The 19,026-nt window shown below is 44.8% G+C and overlaps 1 protein-coding gene across 1 annotated transcript; it reads right to left on the bottom strand.

The window, feature by feature from the left end:
- Window positions 1-2,870: 2,870 nt before the first annotated feature.
- On the bottom strand, window positions 2,871-14,031 carry LOC134528434 (non-homologous end-joining factor 1-like). The gene is made up of 6 exons (XM_063362042.1): window positions 13,742-14,031; window positions 13,468-13,662; window positions 11,467-11,605; window positions 10,308-10,473; window positions 8,009-8,174; window positions 2,871-4,594 (listed from the first exon to the last, which is right to left on the bottom strand). The coding sequence occupies exons 1-6, from the start codon at window positions 13,901-13,903 to the stop codon at window positions 4,487-4,489; spliced, it is 936 nt and encodes a 311-aa protein (XP_063218112.1). The 5' UTR covers window positions 13,904-14,031; the 3' UTR covers window positions 2,871-4,486.
- Window positions 14,032-19,026: the final 4,995 nt, after the last annotated feature.

Genomic DNA, 19,026 nt, shown 5'->3' with positions numbered 1-19,026 from the left:
GTAGCAGCTGCGCAGCTGCGCCACCTGATCCGTGTGCGAGGCGCGCGGACTTCCGCTCCCACAGCCGTTATCTCGCCTGACGCGTAACTTGATGCGCGTCTGGCGTGTAACTTGACGCGCGCCTATCGCCAGGTGCCCGCTCCTTTGGCTGTCTGCGCGTCGCGTCCGTTTCCGCGCGATTCCCGACTTCCTACGCGAGCCCTTACTGGTACACTAATTTGAAGTATAAAATTTGAAAAATTTGAGAAAAAATTTGAAAAATTTGAAACAAAATTTGGAAATTAATTTTTAGAAAATTAAAGCCACACTAGTCGGGCGCCAATTTGACGCCGTCCCCGCTACCTCTGAGTATTTAGACGTGATTTTGTTCAGTTCGTGATCTCAGGGAAGGTTCGGCCTTGTGGCTAGAGGTAGGGGTCAACGCAGTAGGGCCCCCCGAGCTGTTGAGGCCACTCGGGACGCCTGAATAATAACACAAAACTTCTTCAGATAGTTCGTGAATTTAATACAGCACAGCCCAATACATGGTGCTGCCCGTTCTGGCCGTAACGGTTTGCCCGACGCGACTAGTCACACGCGCAGCTCACTTCCTCAGTGGCGGCTCACGATTCTTATGCGCGTGAGGGGCAGACTCGTTTACGTGATGCGAAAGTTACAAAAGACACTCTGACATGGCACACGATATTTTGAAGCACAATACACTACACTAATACCTAGCTCTGGATTAAGTTTGGTGGCGCACTGCCGTACGACGGTGATACATAAGCCCTGACATGACGAATTACACTTAGGCGAACAACTATTCCACTAATACATTACACTTGATAAACTGGGCTAGCAGCACGTAGGCCCGTGTTTCCGGCGACTCTACGTGGTGTCTAGGTGTGACCCAGGGACTGAATCGTTATTAAGTCTGATAGCACGTGTCGCCTGCTGGCTGCCCCGTGCGGGCCAAAACTAAATAGCCTGTAGGCTAGGTTGGGCGTGAAGCGCCGACGTGAAACCACATAATCTCCCCACAGTACTTACGTATGACGTGGAACACTCATCTTGAGCACTGATTGAATTAAGTTAAGTACCTCATGGTAAATTTAGGCCGACCCCGGAACTGTACAAAAAGGTTGAAAAGAAATTACACTATGGAAAACTACATGTCGGTGAATGCAAAGTTTGAAGGTTCCGCGTTGCGCGCAGGCTGCCGGCCTGGTTGAGCTCTCGAAGGACACTAGCGGTGTCGCCGCGCGCGACCCCCCTCCCCCGCCAGCCCTCCCGCGGAAACGTGTGAATTTCGCGGGAAACTGAACCGGCCAGGTTCGGGACAAATCGCACATTGAAACATGATTTTGCAAAGACTTAATTATTAATTAATAAAAAATAATGTTTAATAAAATCCTGTGGAAAAACATAATTATAACAATTTGTTGTAGTGCGGCGGAAGGATATGCCACACCCGGCCGGATCCTTGCGCCGGTGTAGCACTCGTATGGCGTTCGCCTCGTTGCACGAACTGCACTTTGCTGCGCGCACGGGCGCGTTCGGTGCACACGCTTTTGCGAGACGTTGATGAGGCATAGCGGTCTATGCGACAGAGGAGCATTGGCGGTCGGCGTCAGTATATTGGCAATACATACTCAAAAGCATAATCTTAACTACACATAGGCCTAAGCCAAGAAAAGAATGAATGAAAATACTCAAAGCAACAGTTTTATAAGCAAATGCAGATATTATTTTTAATACACTACACATGTACAAACTTTCTATTAATGGTTCTTCGACATAGGCGTATTTTCCTTTTTTCAGGCGTTTAATACTCTGTGATGTATTCGCAGCTTGAGAAAGAAGATTGTTCAGCTTGTTTAATATTGTACTTAATGTGGATGTTGCAATTCCCAGTTCCTTTGATATTAACACGTGCAGGACAGTGGGGTTGGAGTCTACCTCTTTAATAATGTCCAGTTTATCTCGCACAGATAATGCCTTACGTTTTTTAACACTTTTTCACCCTTTTTTATGTACGTATTTCTTATTGAAGCACATTTGCAGCTTAATAACACGAAATTCTTTTTACCGTCAAAAGTAAATAAACGAAAAATAACGAGTTTGACGCATCAAAGATCACTACGTATCATTTAGTATCGCAGTTGCTAAAGCTGGAACGAAAATGTTTTACTTTCTATGGAAAAATTTAGTCCACAGAGTTCTATCTAGTGGTAGTCTTACAAACCTTACTCGATCAAAATGTCCGAAACGTGAACGATATAAATGAGAAGTAAAAATATTGAATTTGCTGCTATAATGTACATACGTATTTGTGTAATTTATGTTTAATTTTGATAACTTATTAAATGTACACGCGTTCGCCCATTCTTTAACTATGCAGGGAAAAAACTATTTTTATTTTCACCAAACTGAGCACTATTTCTGGCTACACGTAGCCTACCGAGGCCACTCGATTACGACTTGTTTATAATATGAACAGTGGACAATCGAGTAGCATATTGCGGAGAAAAACGTTAATGTGATTCAGAATAGACGTTTTGTGAAAATACTTGTAATTATATGAAAATATTTAAGATAAATGTGCATTATGCCGGCAAAATTTGTTCGTGGTACACGGGAAAATGTATCAACATTGACAAAAGTTGTGCGCTATATCCAATAAATTAATACATAACCTCACATCATTTTGCCGGGACCAAAACGGAAATTCACAATAAACGGGAATTCATTATAGGCGGGTTCACTATAAACGGGTTCTACTGTACATAGTTAATAATACTAATCACTATTTATGTGGGTATGAACCTTCACATTTTTAACAGATGAGTTTTTTTATTTACAGACAACAGAAAAAAATATAAAAATACTAGTTTTATTGCCACAATATTTTTTTATTATAAAAATTAATATGTAGAAATATCATAACAATACATAACAATAATTTTCCTAACATTCTCACCATACATTAAAACATGCAGTAATTCTCAAACACTACACAATTTTTTTTTTTAAAAACCACATTTTTAACCTCAAATAATTCAATAATCAAATAAATAAACTGTAACAATACAATAGAAGAATATTAGAGTCTGAGACAAAATTCACATATAACACTAAATTAAATATAGTTTAAAAACACAGACTAAGAATTTGTTGAAGTACGTGAATAAATAAACCAACTTATAATAATGATACAACAAATTACCTGAATATGGCTTCTTAAAAAATAACTACCTTCATATCACAAATGTATTAAAATCTATTTAAAAAAACAGAAAAATTACTAACAAAAATAACTAAGTGAAAGAAATGCTGTATTCACCAGAAAATACTAGAGTTTTTCGTTAAAAGACAATACAAACAATCGGAAGTCATCTCATAACTGATGGCAAAACTGTGCCCAAAGAAAAACTGCCCAAAGGAGTTGTAGTGTGTATAAACCAAAGGATGGATGACAAATGATCTAGTAATAAGTAGCTGGTTGGGACAGAAGACCTGGTGCCTTTACGCACCTTTCAGCAGCTTAAAGGAGCACCTGACTCCTCATGAAAGAAAGGAATTGAACACACACCTTGTCACAACCCCTGATGGGATAACATCTACACTACAGGTGCTTCATGTAGTTGTGAACAAGCCATTCAAAGATAATTTGAAACAATTGTATTGTGAATGGCTTTCCGCAGGTGGCCATGAATAAACACCATCAGGGAAAATTAAAGAAGCCAAGTGTTTCTCAACTATGGAAGTGGATCTTGGCAGCATGGGACAATATTAGCCAGAAGTGATAGTGAGAGGCTTCAAAAAAATGCAGTTTGTGAAATGCCCTGGATGGTACTGAAGAAGAGATGCTGTGGTGTGATGAAGAGAATGTAGCTGTGAGAGTGATGATCTTCAGAGTGACAGTGATGGGAAAATGATTAGCAATCATATTGTAATAATGTTGATAAATTTTATTTAAAATTACAGAAATCTTATTTAATGGTTTTTTTTTAATACATATATAATAGAGGCATTATTAATGATGGTAAATATTAGCTAAGCATTTTTAATTCTCACACAGATTTGGTCAAAAAAAATATTTAGATTATTATTTTTGTGATTCTGTGCAGTGACTTCCTACTAAGGAATGATGAGAGTCAATAATTTGTCTGCTCCTCTACTTGCATCATTCACGGTCGACTTATTTTCGGGTGAATGTGGTACTTTGATAATTACATACAATGATCACAAACTAGTAAGCTTAAAAAAATCACACTAAATCTCAATAAAAGAAATAATTAAAACTAGTAAATTTTACAAAATTCATATTTTTAAAACATATTTAGTTTAAGTACACTTCAAATTGGATTATCGTGATTCTCTATGGAAAATATATATTAAAAAAATTTTTAAAAATTATATAAGCATGACTAGATTACTATGTTTTATTAGGTTAAAAACCCTCCTTGAAGTGTAACCTCATGCAATCGCAAGAACAACACAAAGATCACAAGCCAAGGGCCTTCTTGTGGTTGTGTTTCTTCAACTTGGGAGGCTTGGCGTCCGCCATCACGTCGTGACCGAAGGCTCCTCGCTCGTTCTTCAGCTCCGCAGCCTGCGACACAGGAGACGTGGTTGCAAGAGAGACACAGACACTGCCAACACCCGCGCTCTCCTGCTGCAACCTCGGTGGTCCCAAGCACGGGAACTGCTCTGGTGAGTGTTCATTTAGAGGACATTAACGTCGTGAGACAGGCTGGTTTTACCCTACTGAGAAAAGTGTCGTCGCCCCAGTATTCCTGTTCAGTACGAGAGGAACAACCGCAGGCTCACGCACTCAGTCGAACGATCGGTGGTGCGAAGCTACCATCGTGGGATTACGCCTGAATGCCTCTAGGGCAGTATCCCCTCTGAGAAAAAAACTATAATAAAGAGTTCCTGAGCCGGACTATACTAGGCGGTTCCGTACGTGTTGTGGCCGTTCACTAAGCCCTTGTGAGCCATCAGAGGATTCATCGGGCACAGTGTCCCTTTGTCTTCGGTGGTCAACCATGGGTATGAGGTTCGGTGTAGGAACTCGAATCGTCTGCAGACGACTTATCCCCCCTACCCCTGAAATCCTAAAAAAAATTAACATTCCAATGGGCACAAGAAAATAAATTAAAGGCAAACAGTGGGCAAGGCGATGTAGCATCGCTGCAAACATAAAGTAATGAAATAAACTACACTTGGTAGATTACTTTATTTGAAGTTCTATCCCCAACTCTCACTCAGAAATGAAATCCTGCTTACACCCATGTTACGGAGGTCCTATCAAGGCGAGGATTTCACACTGGCTAGTTATAAATTCACGGTTGAAGGGTTAGATGGTGGGTATGCTTAGCACTGCACCACTGTCTACAGTAAATGGAACATTTTACAATTTACTACATACAGTAGAACCCGTTTATAGTGAACCCGCCTATAATGAATTCCCGTTTATTGTGAATTTCCGTCTGTCCCGGCAAAATGATGTGAGGTTATGTATTAATTTATTGGATATAGCGCACAACATTTGTCAAAGTTGATACGTTTTCCCATGTACCACGAACAAATTTTGCCAACATAATGCACATTTATCTCAAATATTTTCATATAATTACAAGTTTTTTCACAAAACGTCTATTCTGGATCATATTTAAGTTTTTCTCCGCAATACACTACTCGATTGTCCACTGTTCATATTATAAACAAGTTGTATTCGAGTGGTCTCAGTAGGCTACGTGTAGCCAGAAATGGTGATCAGTTTGGTGAAAATAAAAAATAGTTTTCCCTGCATAGTTAAAGAATGGACGAACGCGTGTACATTTAATATGTTATCAAAATTAAACATAAATTACCACAACACAAATACGTATGTACATTATAGCAGCAAAAACAATATTTTTACGTCTCATTTTTATTGTTCGCATTTCGGACATTTTGATTGAGTAAGGTTCGTAAGACTACCACTAGATAGAACTTTGTGGACTAAATTTTTCCATAGAAAGTGAGAAAATTTCGTTCCAGCTTTAGCAACTGCGATACTACATGATACGTAGTGATCTTTGATGCGCCAGACTCGTTATTTTTTGTTTATTTACTTTTCACGGTAAAAAGAATTTTGTGTTATTAAGCTGCAAATGTGCTTCAATAAGAAATACGTACATAAAAAAGGGTGAAAAACGCGTTAAAAAAACGTAAGGCATTATCTGTGCGAGATAAACTGGACATTATTGAAAAGGTAGACTCCAACCCCACTGTCCCGCACGTTTTAATAGCAAAGGAAGTGGGAATTGCAACATCCACATTAAGTACAATATTAAACAAGCTGAACAATCTTCTTTCTCAAGCTGCGAATACATCACAGAGTAATTAAACGCCTGAAAAAAGGAAAATACGCCAATGTCGAAGAACCATTAATAAAAAGTTTGTACATGTGTAGTGCATTAAAAATAATATCTGCATTTGCTCATAAAACTGTTGCTTTGAGTATTTTCATTCATTCTTTTCTTGGCTTAGGCCTATGTGTAGTTAAGATTTTGCTTTTGAGTATGTATTGCCAAAATATAAGGTTTCCCCTCTATAGTGAACATATAAACTACTCCCTTCAGATTCATTATATGTAACAGGGTTCTACTGTATTTATAATATTGGAATACATGGTTCTTGTACTAAGTTGTTGATTAGCAATGGGACTACAAGCAAACAATGCATCACAAGATCTTAATGTAATCAAGATATCAGTGAAAATTTAGCATAAGTCTGAATAAGAAAATAATATTTAGAAATAAAAAAAATACAGTTTTACTAATATAAGAAAAGACAAACCTCAGGAATGTTCATGAAAGCAGGTGTCACAAAAAGTCACAAAAAAGATAATCTTTTTTATAACATTTCAAAACAGGCCAAACTGTCAGAACTAAAAATGACAAAATTCAGGTGTGTTAATTTCCACTCCCTTGAGCAGATGGTTTAAGTCCGTGGCTAGGGCAGCTCGCAGCCTGGAAGTTTGCTTCCTCATGGCACCAGGGGTGCTTACCGAAGAGAGCTTTGCCCCACATGTCTGAAGGGGCACCAGCAGATGCTACTGAAACTTCCCCGGGGGGTCTGACTGCTGAGCCCTGGTGGCAGTCTGGCCCAAAAGCCTTGGCTCACTGTGAAGAGCCAAAGGTTTATTGGTTAGAAGAGAGGACTGAGCATTCTGTTGGTGCAACTGGATGCACCAGGGCCTTAACTGGCTGTAAACTCTTTGGAGTTAGGAGAACATCTGAGGTGTACCTAGGTGCTCCACATTCTGAGAGCAGATGCCGGCAGTTAGCGCTAGCCGAAACAAACAGTCTAAACCTGCAATTTGGTAGTAGTGCTGGTTGATCCTTCAAGTGAATGGATGCGTGCTGGGGTTTTCTCTGTCGGCCCAGGATTGGATTGGTGCTGGTCTTGCACTTGGCAGAGGTGCTCGTATCAATTGGAGCACGCTCAGATTGATCCCCATCCCGAAAAGAGTGGTCACGATGAGCGGCGACACAGATCCGGTACCATCCTGGATACCTAGGAGAAGTTGGAAAGGCTTCAGCCAAACCACGCACGCTCTGGGTTTTCTGAGGGATCCCACAGATGTGATAGACTCTCTAAGTGCCCTGTAGTGCTCTTAGGTGGGGTTAGCTTAAGGGTTGAGGGCGTGGGTGGCTATTATGTTGGGATGGGTTCCTCAGCCTCTCCTTGAAGATCTTCCCCTAACACTTCCAAACTGAGATGAAATGGCATATCCATTTCTTTATGCCTTTGAAGGCCACGTCAAACCCAATCCTGCCTCAAAGAGAAGTATCTGCTGAACCTGCAAGGGATTATAACTGGTGTGTAATAAATTAACCCCTGGATGAGAGAGACGTGACCAAACAGCAAAAACATACTAATTACCTTACTTCACTGACATGCATTGGAGGTTTAACCTGTTCTTATAAATGTTATCCCTAACATTGTGTACTAATCTCAACAGATCTAAACGCACCTCAAACTCTTTCTTCCTGGGAGAAACCGTGTGAGCTTCACTGGCTTCTGTTTTGACTTGGCTGTTCACACTGTTGACGACACCATTCTCCTCTGCAGTGGTCACGGATTCCGGACCACGTTGCATCTCCTCTTTGACATTGCTGCCAATATCACTGTTCGCTGCCCTGCAACATGCAAAGTGTACAAGACATGTAACGATATGACGAAGTTCATAACAGTAGTTCAAATTATTACTGGTATGTGAAGCACTAAAAATTTTTTTCCAAGATAATTAGGTACACTATAAATTTGCCAGGCAGGATATGACTAGCTAAATTCTTTGGTTATTAAATTTATTTAACATTTTACTATTTAAATTCAATATCTTTCAGACGTACAGTTGAGTCCAACTGCTGTCTCAGTGACAAAACAGGGTGTCTACAAATACCTGGTGAACCAATTTAGGACTAAAGTTTTCCTATAACTTCTTTATATCACATGGTATTTTTTTACATGTAATTAGAAAAATTTTAAAAATCACATTTATATACACTGTTCACAAGAAATGCTGATTTTTATGTTGGAAAGCAAAAACTTTTCAGAGATAATATTCACATGATTGTAGTGGACAGTCTCTATCTATTTAATATATTAAAAGTTAGACTATAACATCAAAAAACCACACTCACACTAGCAAATTGCTGCTGGAAACTAAGATTTCATTACTTCCAACACCTTGTTTGCTTATTTATTTTTTCGTGACTTTCGTGACCTGTAGACACCCTGCAAGAACTCCGGGCCCTGAGCCAAAGGCCCTGTGTTCGATTCCCAGCCAGTCCATGACTGGCTGTTGCATGTCACTTCACATCCGTGCCACAAATGGCAAACACAAACCACCGCAGTATCAACTCTCCCAGGGCGCTGCATCCCCATGGCGAGGGCTGATCCACCCATCAACGTAGTCATAGACGTAAAAACAGTGAGAAAAAATGGCTATACACACGAGTACAAAATCACAGGTGACCATCCACAAAAACACGCATCTTGACAAGACGCAACACAACAACAACAACACTAGATCCGACAATAGATGCAAGAGCCCTGTTTTCTCTGGACCGCACATGCAGCGGAGGACTGAGGAGTGCATGGAGAGCCAGGAGCACTCCAGAAACCTCGGTGCTTCAACTACATCCGGCACGTGTCCTGCCTGCAACACTTCACACTACAGCCTTCGAGGATCGCGTGCTGCGCATGCACCACCAACACTTTCTAAGCTCATAAAAAATCCTAAACACAATTAGTTTTGCAAATGGAGGCATCAAAATAATGCAGCTTTGTATGTTTTAACTGAAAAAATAATGTAATATTTGTTAGCTTACACTATGTATCAAAGCATATTCTTTGAGACATGTCTGACAGTTCTGTCGACAAACAAGCTACTCAATGTTACGTGGCTGGTGGGCACTCCTCACCCTACACAGCACTCCGCTATGCAAGTAGCTGCAGGGACTGACAACTGAGTCTACGGTAGACAACACAAGAGAACTACTGAGGCACTTTCAACAGGCCTGTTCTCAATGCACTGCAGACACATTTCCAAGTCTAATTTTTTATCACATGTGGCAACAATACTTTAGAAAGATCTGAAATATTATGTATTATCTCTGCAACGATTAAACTAAAGATCACTGATGTACTCAAGCCTTCTCCCAATGCTGTTAAGCACCTCAATAAAGATTACTTAAAAAAATGGAGGTGCAGAAATTTAACTTATTACTTAAATCAGGAATCTTGTTTTGCCCTTGTTTCCATTTAATTAATACACTTTTAACATACCAAAAGGCTCAAAGATTCTGATTATTTCAAAACCAAATTACAAAACACTAGTCACAACTAACTTGTCAGTTGCTTGGTATTGTGAAATCAATTTCATGGAGGTCAGTGAAAAATAATTCAGATCCCAGTTTAGCTTGTACGTTTAATGAGCATCATGCATAACTTAACTTTCCCAATTAGACCACTCCTAGCTCACTCTTGCTTCTCTCACTAGAACTTTTGTCCTAATTAAATCAGTGTGTGTGATTGGTAATTAATTTTATGGTTGGCTATGCTTAACACCATACCTGAAATCACTCAAAAGAGATCCACATATTTTAAAGAACTTACAATACTAAGTGTTGTTTGTACTGTGCTTCCCTGCTAAAGAATCTGACAGCCACTAGCTACATGTGTGCTCTCGCTGGGACTAGAAGTATGCCAGTACAGCAACACCAACCACCTGCAGCTACCAGCAAGGCATGATGGCCGACGCGACTCACCTGGCCGCACACCCGTCCATCTTCCGCACCACGTCCGCAATGAGACTCTGCACGACCGGCGCAAACAGGCGCTCTCGGGGATCAGGGACAACGTCAGCTGAGAACGGCAACTCTAAACGCTTCCTCGCAAACTCCTGTTCGTCGAAAACCGGCGTCTCTAGATTCCCTTTGAACAAGCGTGCACGTACAAGACATAGTTGTAGTTCATGGAATGGTTCCTCATCGAGGGAACATATGTGGCACTGCAATGATACTGTGAGAGTTGCACGTCAGAGTCGTGGCGTGCTCACGGCAGCCACTGCACGGCCCGAGGTACGCTAACATTGCACCACGAGGTACGCGCCCGTCGCACCACGAGGAGGGGAGTGCTGGTGGGGGAGACCAGCACGAAACTTGCTTGCAGCAACGTCCCGGTCTGCCGGGATTCGAGCCCTGACCTCCCTGGTTTGGTACAGGCTGTCTCAACGCAACACAACTGACGTTCCTCAACTCAGCGCATCACAGCACGGACAACTGACTGCCCTGGCTGAAGGTGGTTAGCAGCAACTAGAGAGATATATTAACTCAATGACTGCTAGAATATATGCCACAATCCTTTCAGTGCGCAAGCAAATGTTAACTCCTCATTCGCCGCTCTCTTGAGAAATGTCTTAACCAATTAAACCATAAATTATCCCAGTCTAGTAATTAGTGATTTACACACACCCTTTAAAAGACTTACTAGTGCTTATTAGTGCATGAACAAGCCTCTAACTAAACAACAGCAGACTTCATTCAAAGTACTTTCCAATGTAAGTAAAAAAAAAAATCATTTTTACAAGCCCTTATGCATCTGGTGATAGCATTGACACCCTATGTATTTACATAAGTTGCAAAAGATACAGCCTTCACAAACTAAGCCAAGCCACAAGAGGGCTGAAGACCACTTAGAACTGCTAGGCACCTGATAATGGCCACCATAACGTTGTTATACGACCAATACGGCTACAGTCCACGAGCCAAGCAACTACAGAATATTTTTACCACGTGTAAACAAGCTTATGTGACAAGACACCAACTCTGAGACCGAATAAATTATGCAATGTAAAGTAAATTTCGCTAGATTGTGTGAAAAGAGACAGCAACACATCCCCCAGATAACCACTAGAACCGTACTTACGTCTCGAAAGCTGACCACCGTTTATTTTGTACTCTGCTATTTCTTCATCCTTTTTTTTCAACAGTTTCATCAGACAGGTCTGTCTCTCGTGGAGCTCCAACAACGTTGCCAATATTGGGGCCATCACTTGTGTGTAGATCTGCAATAAGATCAATTAAACAAGATTATACATAACTTAATAGGTACGTTAAGTTTTCCACAGGACATTTTTAAACTATTAAATTTTGCTATTGAAAAGTATTTATGTAGAAACATCTACATCCAAATAGTGCAAACCCTGATCCTACAGTTTTTACAAACTAATGACATGTCAGAACTCGTCACAGGAATGCCCTCACTCGCTTCTGACACAGAATGCACTATTTTACTGTCCCATGTTAGTAATACTTTTGCTGTTCACTAAAAAGTGCAGTGTTAATTATATTATAAATACAATAAAGAAGCTGCACACACTAGTGACAGCAAGAATAAATTTTTAACTCACAACTCTGTAACCAAATGTTTTTTTAAAATTGATAAAGTTGTAAAACCAAGCCCTTCTTCAATTATATTTTCCATTTCTTACAATTTAAATCATTACAACTGGCGTGTTTGTGAAAAGGGTAATTATCAAGGAAAATAGCACTTCTGAAAACCAGACAAGAAATCTTAAATTTTTTAATTACTTTTTCTTTTTTTTAAATTATTCTATAAAACAGCAACGCTATATTGTGTTATTTCATTCCCCGAGAAATAATTATTTTCCAATAGCATGTTCATAGGATATGATTTCCACCAAAATAAATATCTGAATCAAGATATTTGCATGTTGTGACAGTTTTAAGTTGTTGCAAAAGTGTTTGATTTCATGTTTCTTCATATTTTGTATTTCGATTTCATTAAGAAGTTTCTGAGGTTAGATTTTTTCAGGTGTTAGGTCAGATACATTAATGAAACACATTTAACCTACCTGATTGTAAATATTTTTTTTTTTACAGTATTTTAAATGTAGCAACTTTAACAAAACACTTGCATGAATTTTTAGTATTTTTAATGTAGCTAACCTAACTAAGCACATTGTTAAAGCAACAAATTAACAGTAAACTATTTTAAATAATACAATGCTGTTTCACAGAATGATTAGAAAAAAATCATGAATTAATTAAATGCATTTTGAGAATTTCATTTGCTTTTTATCAGATGCATTTCAGATAATTACAGTGTAAAGTCACTTTTCCCATAAGAATGAGTTAGGCCCGTTCTACAATGACACTGATCTCATGCAACAGTGTTTCTACAATAGCACACAGATGGAGATGGACCTGTTAGGATTATCTCGGCAATTCTGAGCTTTTCCATTTACGTGGCTCCATTCAAACCAATAGAAGCAGAGTATTTAGCTGCAGTGGTGGCCATTTTTGTCTATGTTCTACGTACGTTAAAATTTGTTTCAAATACAAGCACATATAGTGTTCTGTGTTGACGTTATGGTTTGTTTCAACAATAAATGCACTTTTTTTAAAATTAATTAATTAATATTTCATAACCTTAAAATGCAATCTCATCTGCTGCCAATTTTACGTTTACTTGCTCTGTGGAAGCAGCAGGGATGCGATAGTGAAATGTCCCGGAAAATCCGACTCCGTCGATGGCGGCTTCAGGATGACTTTTCGGGAGGGGCTGTCGCACAAAGAAAGGTCGTAGTTGCGAAAAAATGAAAGTGGTCAGATATTGGCCTTGGAATATTATTTACAAATTACAGGTTTCCAATACAGAACCTTAGTAGCTTCATGCAACTTTTGATGAGATAAAAGTTTAACATACGAAATTAAATATTTAAGTAAACATAAATATGAACTAATCAATACAATTGGTCTCGGGAGGGGCTGTCGCCCCCACCGCCCCCCTTCTGGAGCCGCGCTTGGACTCCATTCACGTGTCGTTGAGGAATGGGCCGTGGCACTAGGGCAGTCGAGGGCAGGCAGCCGAAGCGCGCGAGGAGTGTAGAGCGAGCACACCCACGTGGTCGCCGGCCGCCGGCTGCAGGCGGAACTCGAAAGAGAAGAGCAGTCCCACGAGCTTGGAGCGCAGCGCGAGCACGCGGACGCCACCCAAGGGGCGCAGGCTCCGGTGCACGTCATCGCGGCGGCCGTCCAGCAGCGCCACGACGTGCGCCACCAGCCGCTCGGGGCTCGCCTCCACCAGCGGGTTCAGCTCCTGCGAGCACACAGTCCGCGTGCTGGCCGCCGGGCGCCCTCGACACACGCAGCAGCCATGCGCTATACGCGACACATACCTTGCACCTCCTCAGCATGTCCTCTTGCGTCAGGACTTCCACGAAACCATGCTCAATATCGCACAGAAAAACTGTGTGTGTTGCATCTGAACAAGCAGTTTTAACTATGTATTTCTTATCACAGCCATTCGGTTCATCTGATATATTAATAGTGCACCACATTCCTACTACAGGCTTATAATCACTTCACCAACAACATAACCTACGACCACCTGATATGGTAACAATGAACTATATAAAAAAATAATAAATAATGGGATCTTTCCGATACTGTAGTCTAGCAAAGAATGGCCTTCACTAAACTTAAGAAATCTTCAACTTCAACAACTGGTACTGGCCGACGAAACATAAGCAAAGAGTATTGGCTAGTAACAAATTTAGGTATCAGAAAAGAAATATTAAATAAAACAGTTTTAAAAAATTATATAAAAAAATAACAAAACAATGTTGGTGCCTATACTGTTCTGGCGAGAGTGGTGAATGGGGTGAAAACCGGAAGCCAACTAAAGAAATTCGTTTAATCATTGCAATAGTTCACATTAAAGCAAAAATTGAATTGTTACTCGGGGAACGACATCACCACATGGCAGGTGAGGCAGCAGCTCGTTAGGCAGCAAGGAGATACAGAAAGGGACCACGAGGTTTCAGCCATCTGAAACACTACAAACACACGAATAATTGTTGACGAGTTCTGGTAACAGCAATATTATAACATGATGTCACTCATACAAGAATCACATAAAACAAAAGCGATAATAGCGGCGAGTTTATGGAGCGTCTCGCGGCCGCGTCTAGCCTCGAAGGTGGCTCGCACGGGACTGGAGACCCGGACGCCAGGGCACTGCTCTCGCGCGCACGGAGCGGAAGTGACGTCATTCCCAAAGCCGCGGCGCGCTGAGGACAGGGCTGTGATCCGAGCTTTAACGCCGAGGCACGGGGGTACGACGTCAGATGCCCCCCCCCCCCTGGATAAGTCCGGGTCCAGGCCGTCCATGCTTCCACCCGAGGCAGCAGGATAGGGACGCCCTCTCCCATGGCGGTCGTCAGGGTTAGGGCCGCCTCTCTCGCCCCGTATTCGCCGGGTCGTCGTACACAAGCGCGTCCAGCTCCGAGCCTGTGACATAGTCTGCCAAGTAACGTGGAGCTCGGCGACGTCGTCGGTTCGTCTCGGGGTCGTCTCAGCCGGCTCCTCAACTGTGACTCGGAACTCTGCATCGGCGAGGGAGGCACCATGTCCCCATCCACCTTGGGTGGGGGAGAGTGGCTCAGCAGCCTCCTCCTCGTCCGGCTCGGTCACCAGAGGTTGTTCGTCCGCCACATCGGCGCCCGCCTTGGGCATCCCGGTGACGTCGCCGATCTGTGTCCGCGTCGTGCGTCACCGACGGCATCGCCTCGGACTGGTGGCCGAGCTTCCTGCTGTTTCCAGGGTCGCTGTTTCTGGGCTGGGGGTGGCATGGAACAGGCCCCGCATGCCTCGGGGCGTGATTGAGTCGTCTGAAGTAGGCGTTTCGTCCACTTCTACTAGGGTGACATCTTCAGAGACCAAATTTTTTCCTGGGAATGTTGTTCTCCGTATGGTGTCTCGGTGCACTTTTCGCACCCACCGTCCATCCAGGCGGACTAGGTAGGTGCTCCTACTTAGCCCTTTAAGGATCGGGTGTGGTCCCGACCATCTGGGGCTCAACCCAGCACTGTAGTTCTTCGGCGCGCTGGACAGAGGCAGCGTGCGCATGTATACCAGTTCTCCAGGTTGGAGTTCTGGTGGCATTCGGGTCGTCTGCAGTGTTATCTGGCGAGTATAGGCCCTCTGGTGTTCGCGCGCTGTTTTCATTTCTGTCTCTCGCCGTTGATGGCGCATCTCTGAGTCTTCTTCTTCATCGGCTATCCCGTGGGCTGTCCATTCTCCTGGCAAGGGCAAATTGTGGCCTTGGACCATTTCCGCCGGGGTCTTTCCTGTGGCTGCATTGGTTCTGCGACGGATGCAAAACAGAGCCTCTGCAAGATGGTCGTCCCACTTAGTATGGTCGCTACCAAGCCTTATGCGCATCTGGACTTTCAACTCTTGGTTTCGCCTCTCCGTCGAGTTGGCTTGGGGGTGGTAGGCAGGTGTGGTCCAGTGTTCGACGTGCCATGAGTTGCACATTTCCCGCCACTGCCTCCTGACGAATTGGCTGGCGTTGTCTGTCAGCAGGTCTCTCGGGTAACCCCAACGCGGGAAGAATTCCGTTTGTAATATTGTCCCAATGGTGTTGGCCCGAACGTTGCTAGTGGGGTAAGCTTCTACCCAACGGATGAAGAGATCGGTCACTACCACCAGGAATCTCTTGCCCCGAGCTGTGCGGGTATATAGCCCCATGACGTCCAGCGCGATAGACTGGAAAGGGGTAGTGGGAATGCGAGGCTGTTGTTGTTCCATCCCGTCGCTCCGCCATGCTTTCCGCTCTTGACACATCTCACAAGTCCTCACGTACTCCCGCACGTCCCGGGCCATTCTGGGCCAGTGGTAGTGCTGACCGATCGCCCGCCGTGTTTGGTCCGCCCCAGGGTGTCCGGCCAGGTCATGATCATGCATAAAGCGCAACACCGCTTCACGTGCCTCTGGTGGGACATATATGCGCCACTCCTGATCGGGTCCCATTCCTCGTGTGTAGAGCACACCATTCCTCGTAGTCCAGGTCTCACATGGTTCCGCTATTAACTTCGCACGTCTGTGCTCAGCGTCCTGAGAGGTGCGTTGGGCCTCGTGCACCTGATGTTTCAGCTTGACCAGGTCTGCAGGAGGCGGGTCGTCGTCCACACCTAGAGCAAGCAGGCGGCAGGTTGGGTCCCTTGGGTGGTAGTGATCCGTCTCACGGCCAGATGGCAGTATCCCGTCCCAAGATACCTCGTCCTCCAGGCACGATCCCACATCAGGGTCCCGTGACAGGGCATCCTGCAGCTCGTTTTCTACTCCTGGGACGTGCTCCACAAAGAAGTCGAACGACTGTAGAAACAGCGCCCACCTCACGAGTTTGCTTTCCGCCCCTGGAGGATCCGCAACCACGTGAGGCATTGGTTGTCCATGCGCAATACAAATTGCCTACCCTCAAGGTGGAGACGGTACTTCCTCAGTGCCCATACCACTGCCAGGCACTCCTGTTCATTGCTGTGGTAGTTCCGTTCAGCGCGGTCGAACTTTGTACTGGCGTAGTCGATTATGCACCTGTCCCCATTTACGTCTCGTTGGTAAAGCACCGCGCCCACCCCCTCGGTGCTCGCATCCGTCTGAATGTACAGCGTTCTCTCGGGGTTTATCTGTGACAGAGTATGGCATCGGAGAAAAGCCACCTTCAAACTGTCCAGCGCCTTCTGTGCAGCAGGTGTCCAGTGGTAGCGCTGTCGTGGTGACAACAGATCTGTCAGGGGGGCAGTGAGCGTGGAGAACTGCGGGTTATAGTTCCGCAGCCAGTTGGCGAGGCCCAAGAGCTTCTGCAACTGCTTGCGAGTTATAGGGGGTTCAGCTTCTGCAATTTTCGCCAGGTGCATCGGGTGCGGGCGATTACCCTCAGTATCCACCACATGTCCCAAAAACTCCACCTCTCTCCATCCAATGTGACACTTCTGTGTGGCACAGGTCAGGTGGTGCGTCTCGAGCCCCTCCAGGACCAGGGACAGGTGCCGCACATGGTCCTCCCAGGTCTTGGAGTACACGATCACGTCGTCGAGGTAGGCTGTTACGAACTGGCCAATGTACCCTTCCAGTACGCGGGCCATTATAGCTTGAAATGTGGCCGGCGCGCACTTGAGCCCGAAGGGCATGGCACAGAACTGTATGCGTCTACCATCGGGCACCGTGAACGCAGTCTTTTCTCTGTCACCTGGGTGTATTGACACCTGTCAATAGCCCGAACGTAAGTCAAGGGTCGTGAACACTCGCGCATTGCCCAAGCCTGCCAAGGCCTCGTCCACACTGATCTGCGGTGGTAGAGAACTGATGGTGACACTATTCAGGGGACGGAAGTCCACACAGAAGCGCATGGTCCCATCCTTCTTGGCAGCTAGGACGATGCGTGACTTGTGTGCACTGTTGGAGGGTTCAATGACACCATCTCGCAACATTTCGTGCACTTGCTCACGTATCACCCGTTGCTCGCGGACACCATATCCCCTGGGGGCCTCATACACTGGTTGGTCGTGCATAGTGGGGATTCGGTGTTCTGTCACCGTTGTGTGCCTGAGTGGGTCGGCAGTGGCGAAGACGCTCTGCCTTTCCCTTATGAGCCGCCTAAATGCGTCCTGATACTCTGGGGGTACATCATTGTCCACATCTTCTAACTTCGTGGGCTCTCTCGGGGGAGGTGGTGCTCTACCTAGTGCATACACTGCCAGGCGCTCATGTTTTCCGACATTCACTAGCCCAGAGGCCGGCGCTATCACTGTGTCATGCTCCACCAACCAAGGCTGTCCGAGCACTAGGTCCTCCCTGAGTCCCTCTACTACAACTGCTGCTGTCTGTATAACCAGCTCCCTCACACTCACCGTTATGATGGCGTCCCCGATGGCTGTCCCGACTCCGGTGCTCGTGGCCAGGCGCAGCGCGCAGCGTCTCGGTGTAACGTCCTCTGGCGGTACCAAGTGCTGGGCCACAAACACGTGGCTCGCACCTGTATCTACGAGAGCGGCCGTCGGTCTCCTGTTCAGAGGGATGGGTACCCGCATCAGCCGGTCGTCAGGGGTGGTGAGCTGTCCCAGTGTTATGCGTGTTTCGGCCGTGGCTTCCGGAAGGGGGTTAGGTGGTGTGGGGGGCAGAACTGATGGTCCTACACCCCCTGCTGCCCGTTTCCCGCCGGTTGTTGTTGTTGTTGTTGTTGTTGTTGTTGTTGTCGTCTTGGGCAGTCCTGATGCCAATGGAACGTGTCCTGCGGGCATCCAAGGCGACACTGGGGTGGTGGGCCTCTGTCCCACCGATTCCCCGCGTTCCGCCACTCTGGTGTGGTGGTCTGTCGGCTGCCACTCGGTGGGCATTCGATTGCCCGTGCTACCGTCTGCCGTGGACGTTCGGGCTGCGTGTCTGGGAGAGCGGGCGCTCTGTACTGGTGTCTGGGCTCTCGTCCGGGAGTGGTTGTAATTGTCCGGCGCCCCAGATCGCGTTGCAGGTTGCCCTCCGTGGCTACGGCCTGTCGTACATATTCTTCAACAGACCCATTGCAATACGGCCTGAAGAAGGGTTGTAATTCTTCCTGCACTAACGCGGTCACGTCCGGCAATGCTTGCTCCGGCGCTTCCCCTGGGGCTATGCGACGATA

This window comes from Bacillus rossius, chromosome 1 (assembly GCF_032445375.1).
Source record: "Bacillus rossius redtenbacheri isolate Brsri chromosome 1, Brsri_v3, whole genome shotgun sequence".
NCBI classification, from domain to species: Eukaryota; Metazoa; Arthropoda; class Insecta; order Phasmatodea; family Bacillidae; genus Bacillus; species Bacillus rossius.
The sequence above is the reverse complement of the archived record's forward strand: the minus strand, read 5'-3'. Positions and strand labels throughout refer to the sequence as shown.

Bases quoted from the DNA above. Each gene is read 5' to 3' on its own strand.
- LOC134528434 (XM_063362042.1), bottom strand. From the start codon at position 13,903: ATGTGGTGCACTATTAATATATCAGATGAACCGAATGGCTGTGATAAG. The intron at 10,474-11,466 runs GTAAGTACGGTT...GCTTGTTCAAAG, and splicing joins CGGTGGTCAGCTTTCGAGAC to GGAATCTAGAGACGCCGGTT. The intron at 4,595-8,008 runs GTGCGTTTAGAT...CCTGTGTCGCAG, and splicing joins CCAGGAAGAAAGAGTTTGAG to GCTGCGGAGCTGAAGAACGA.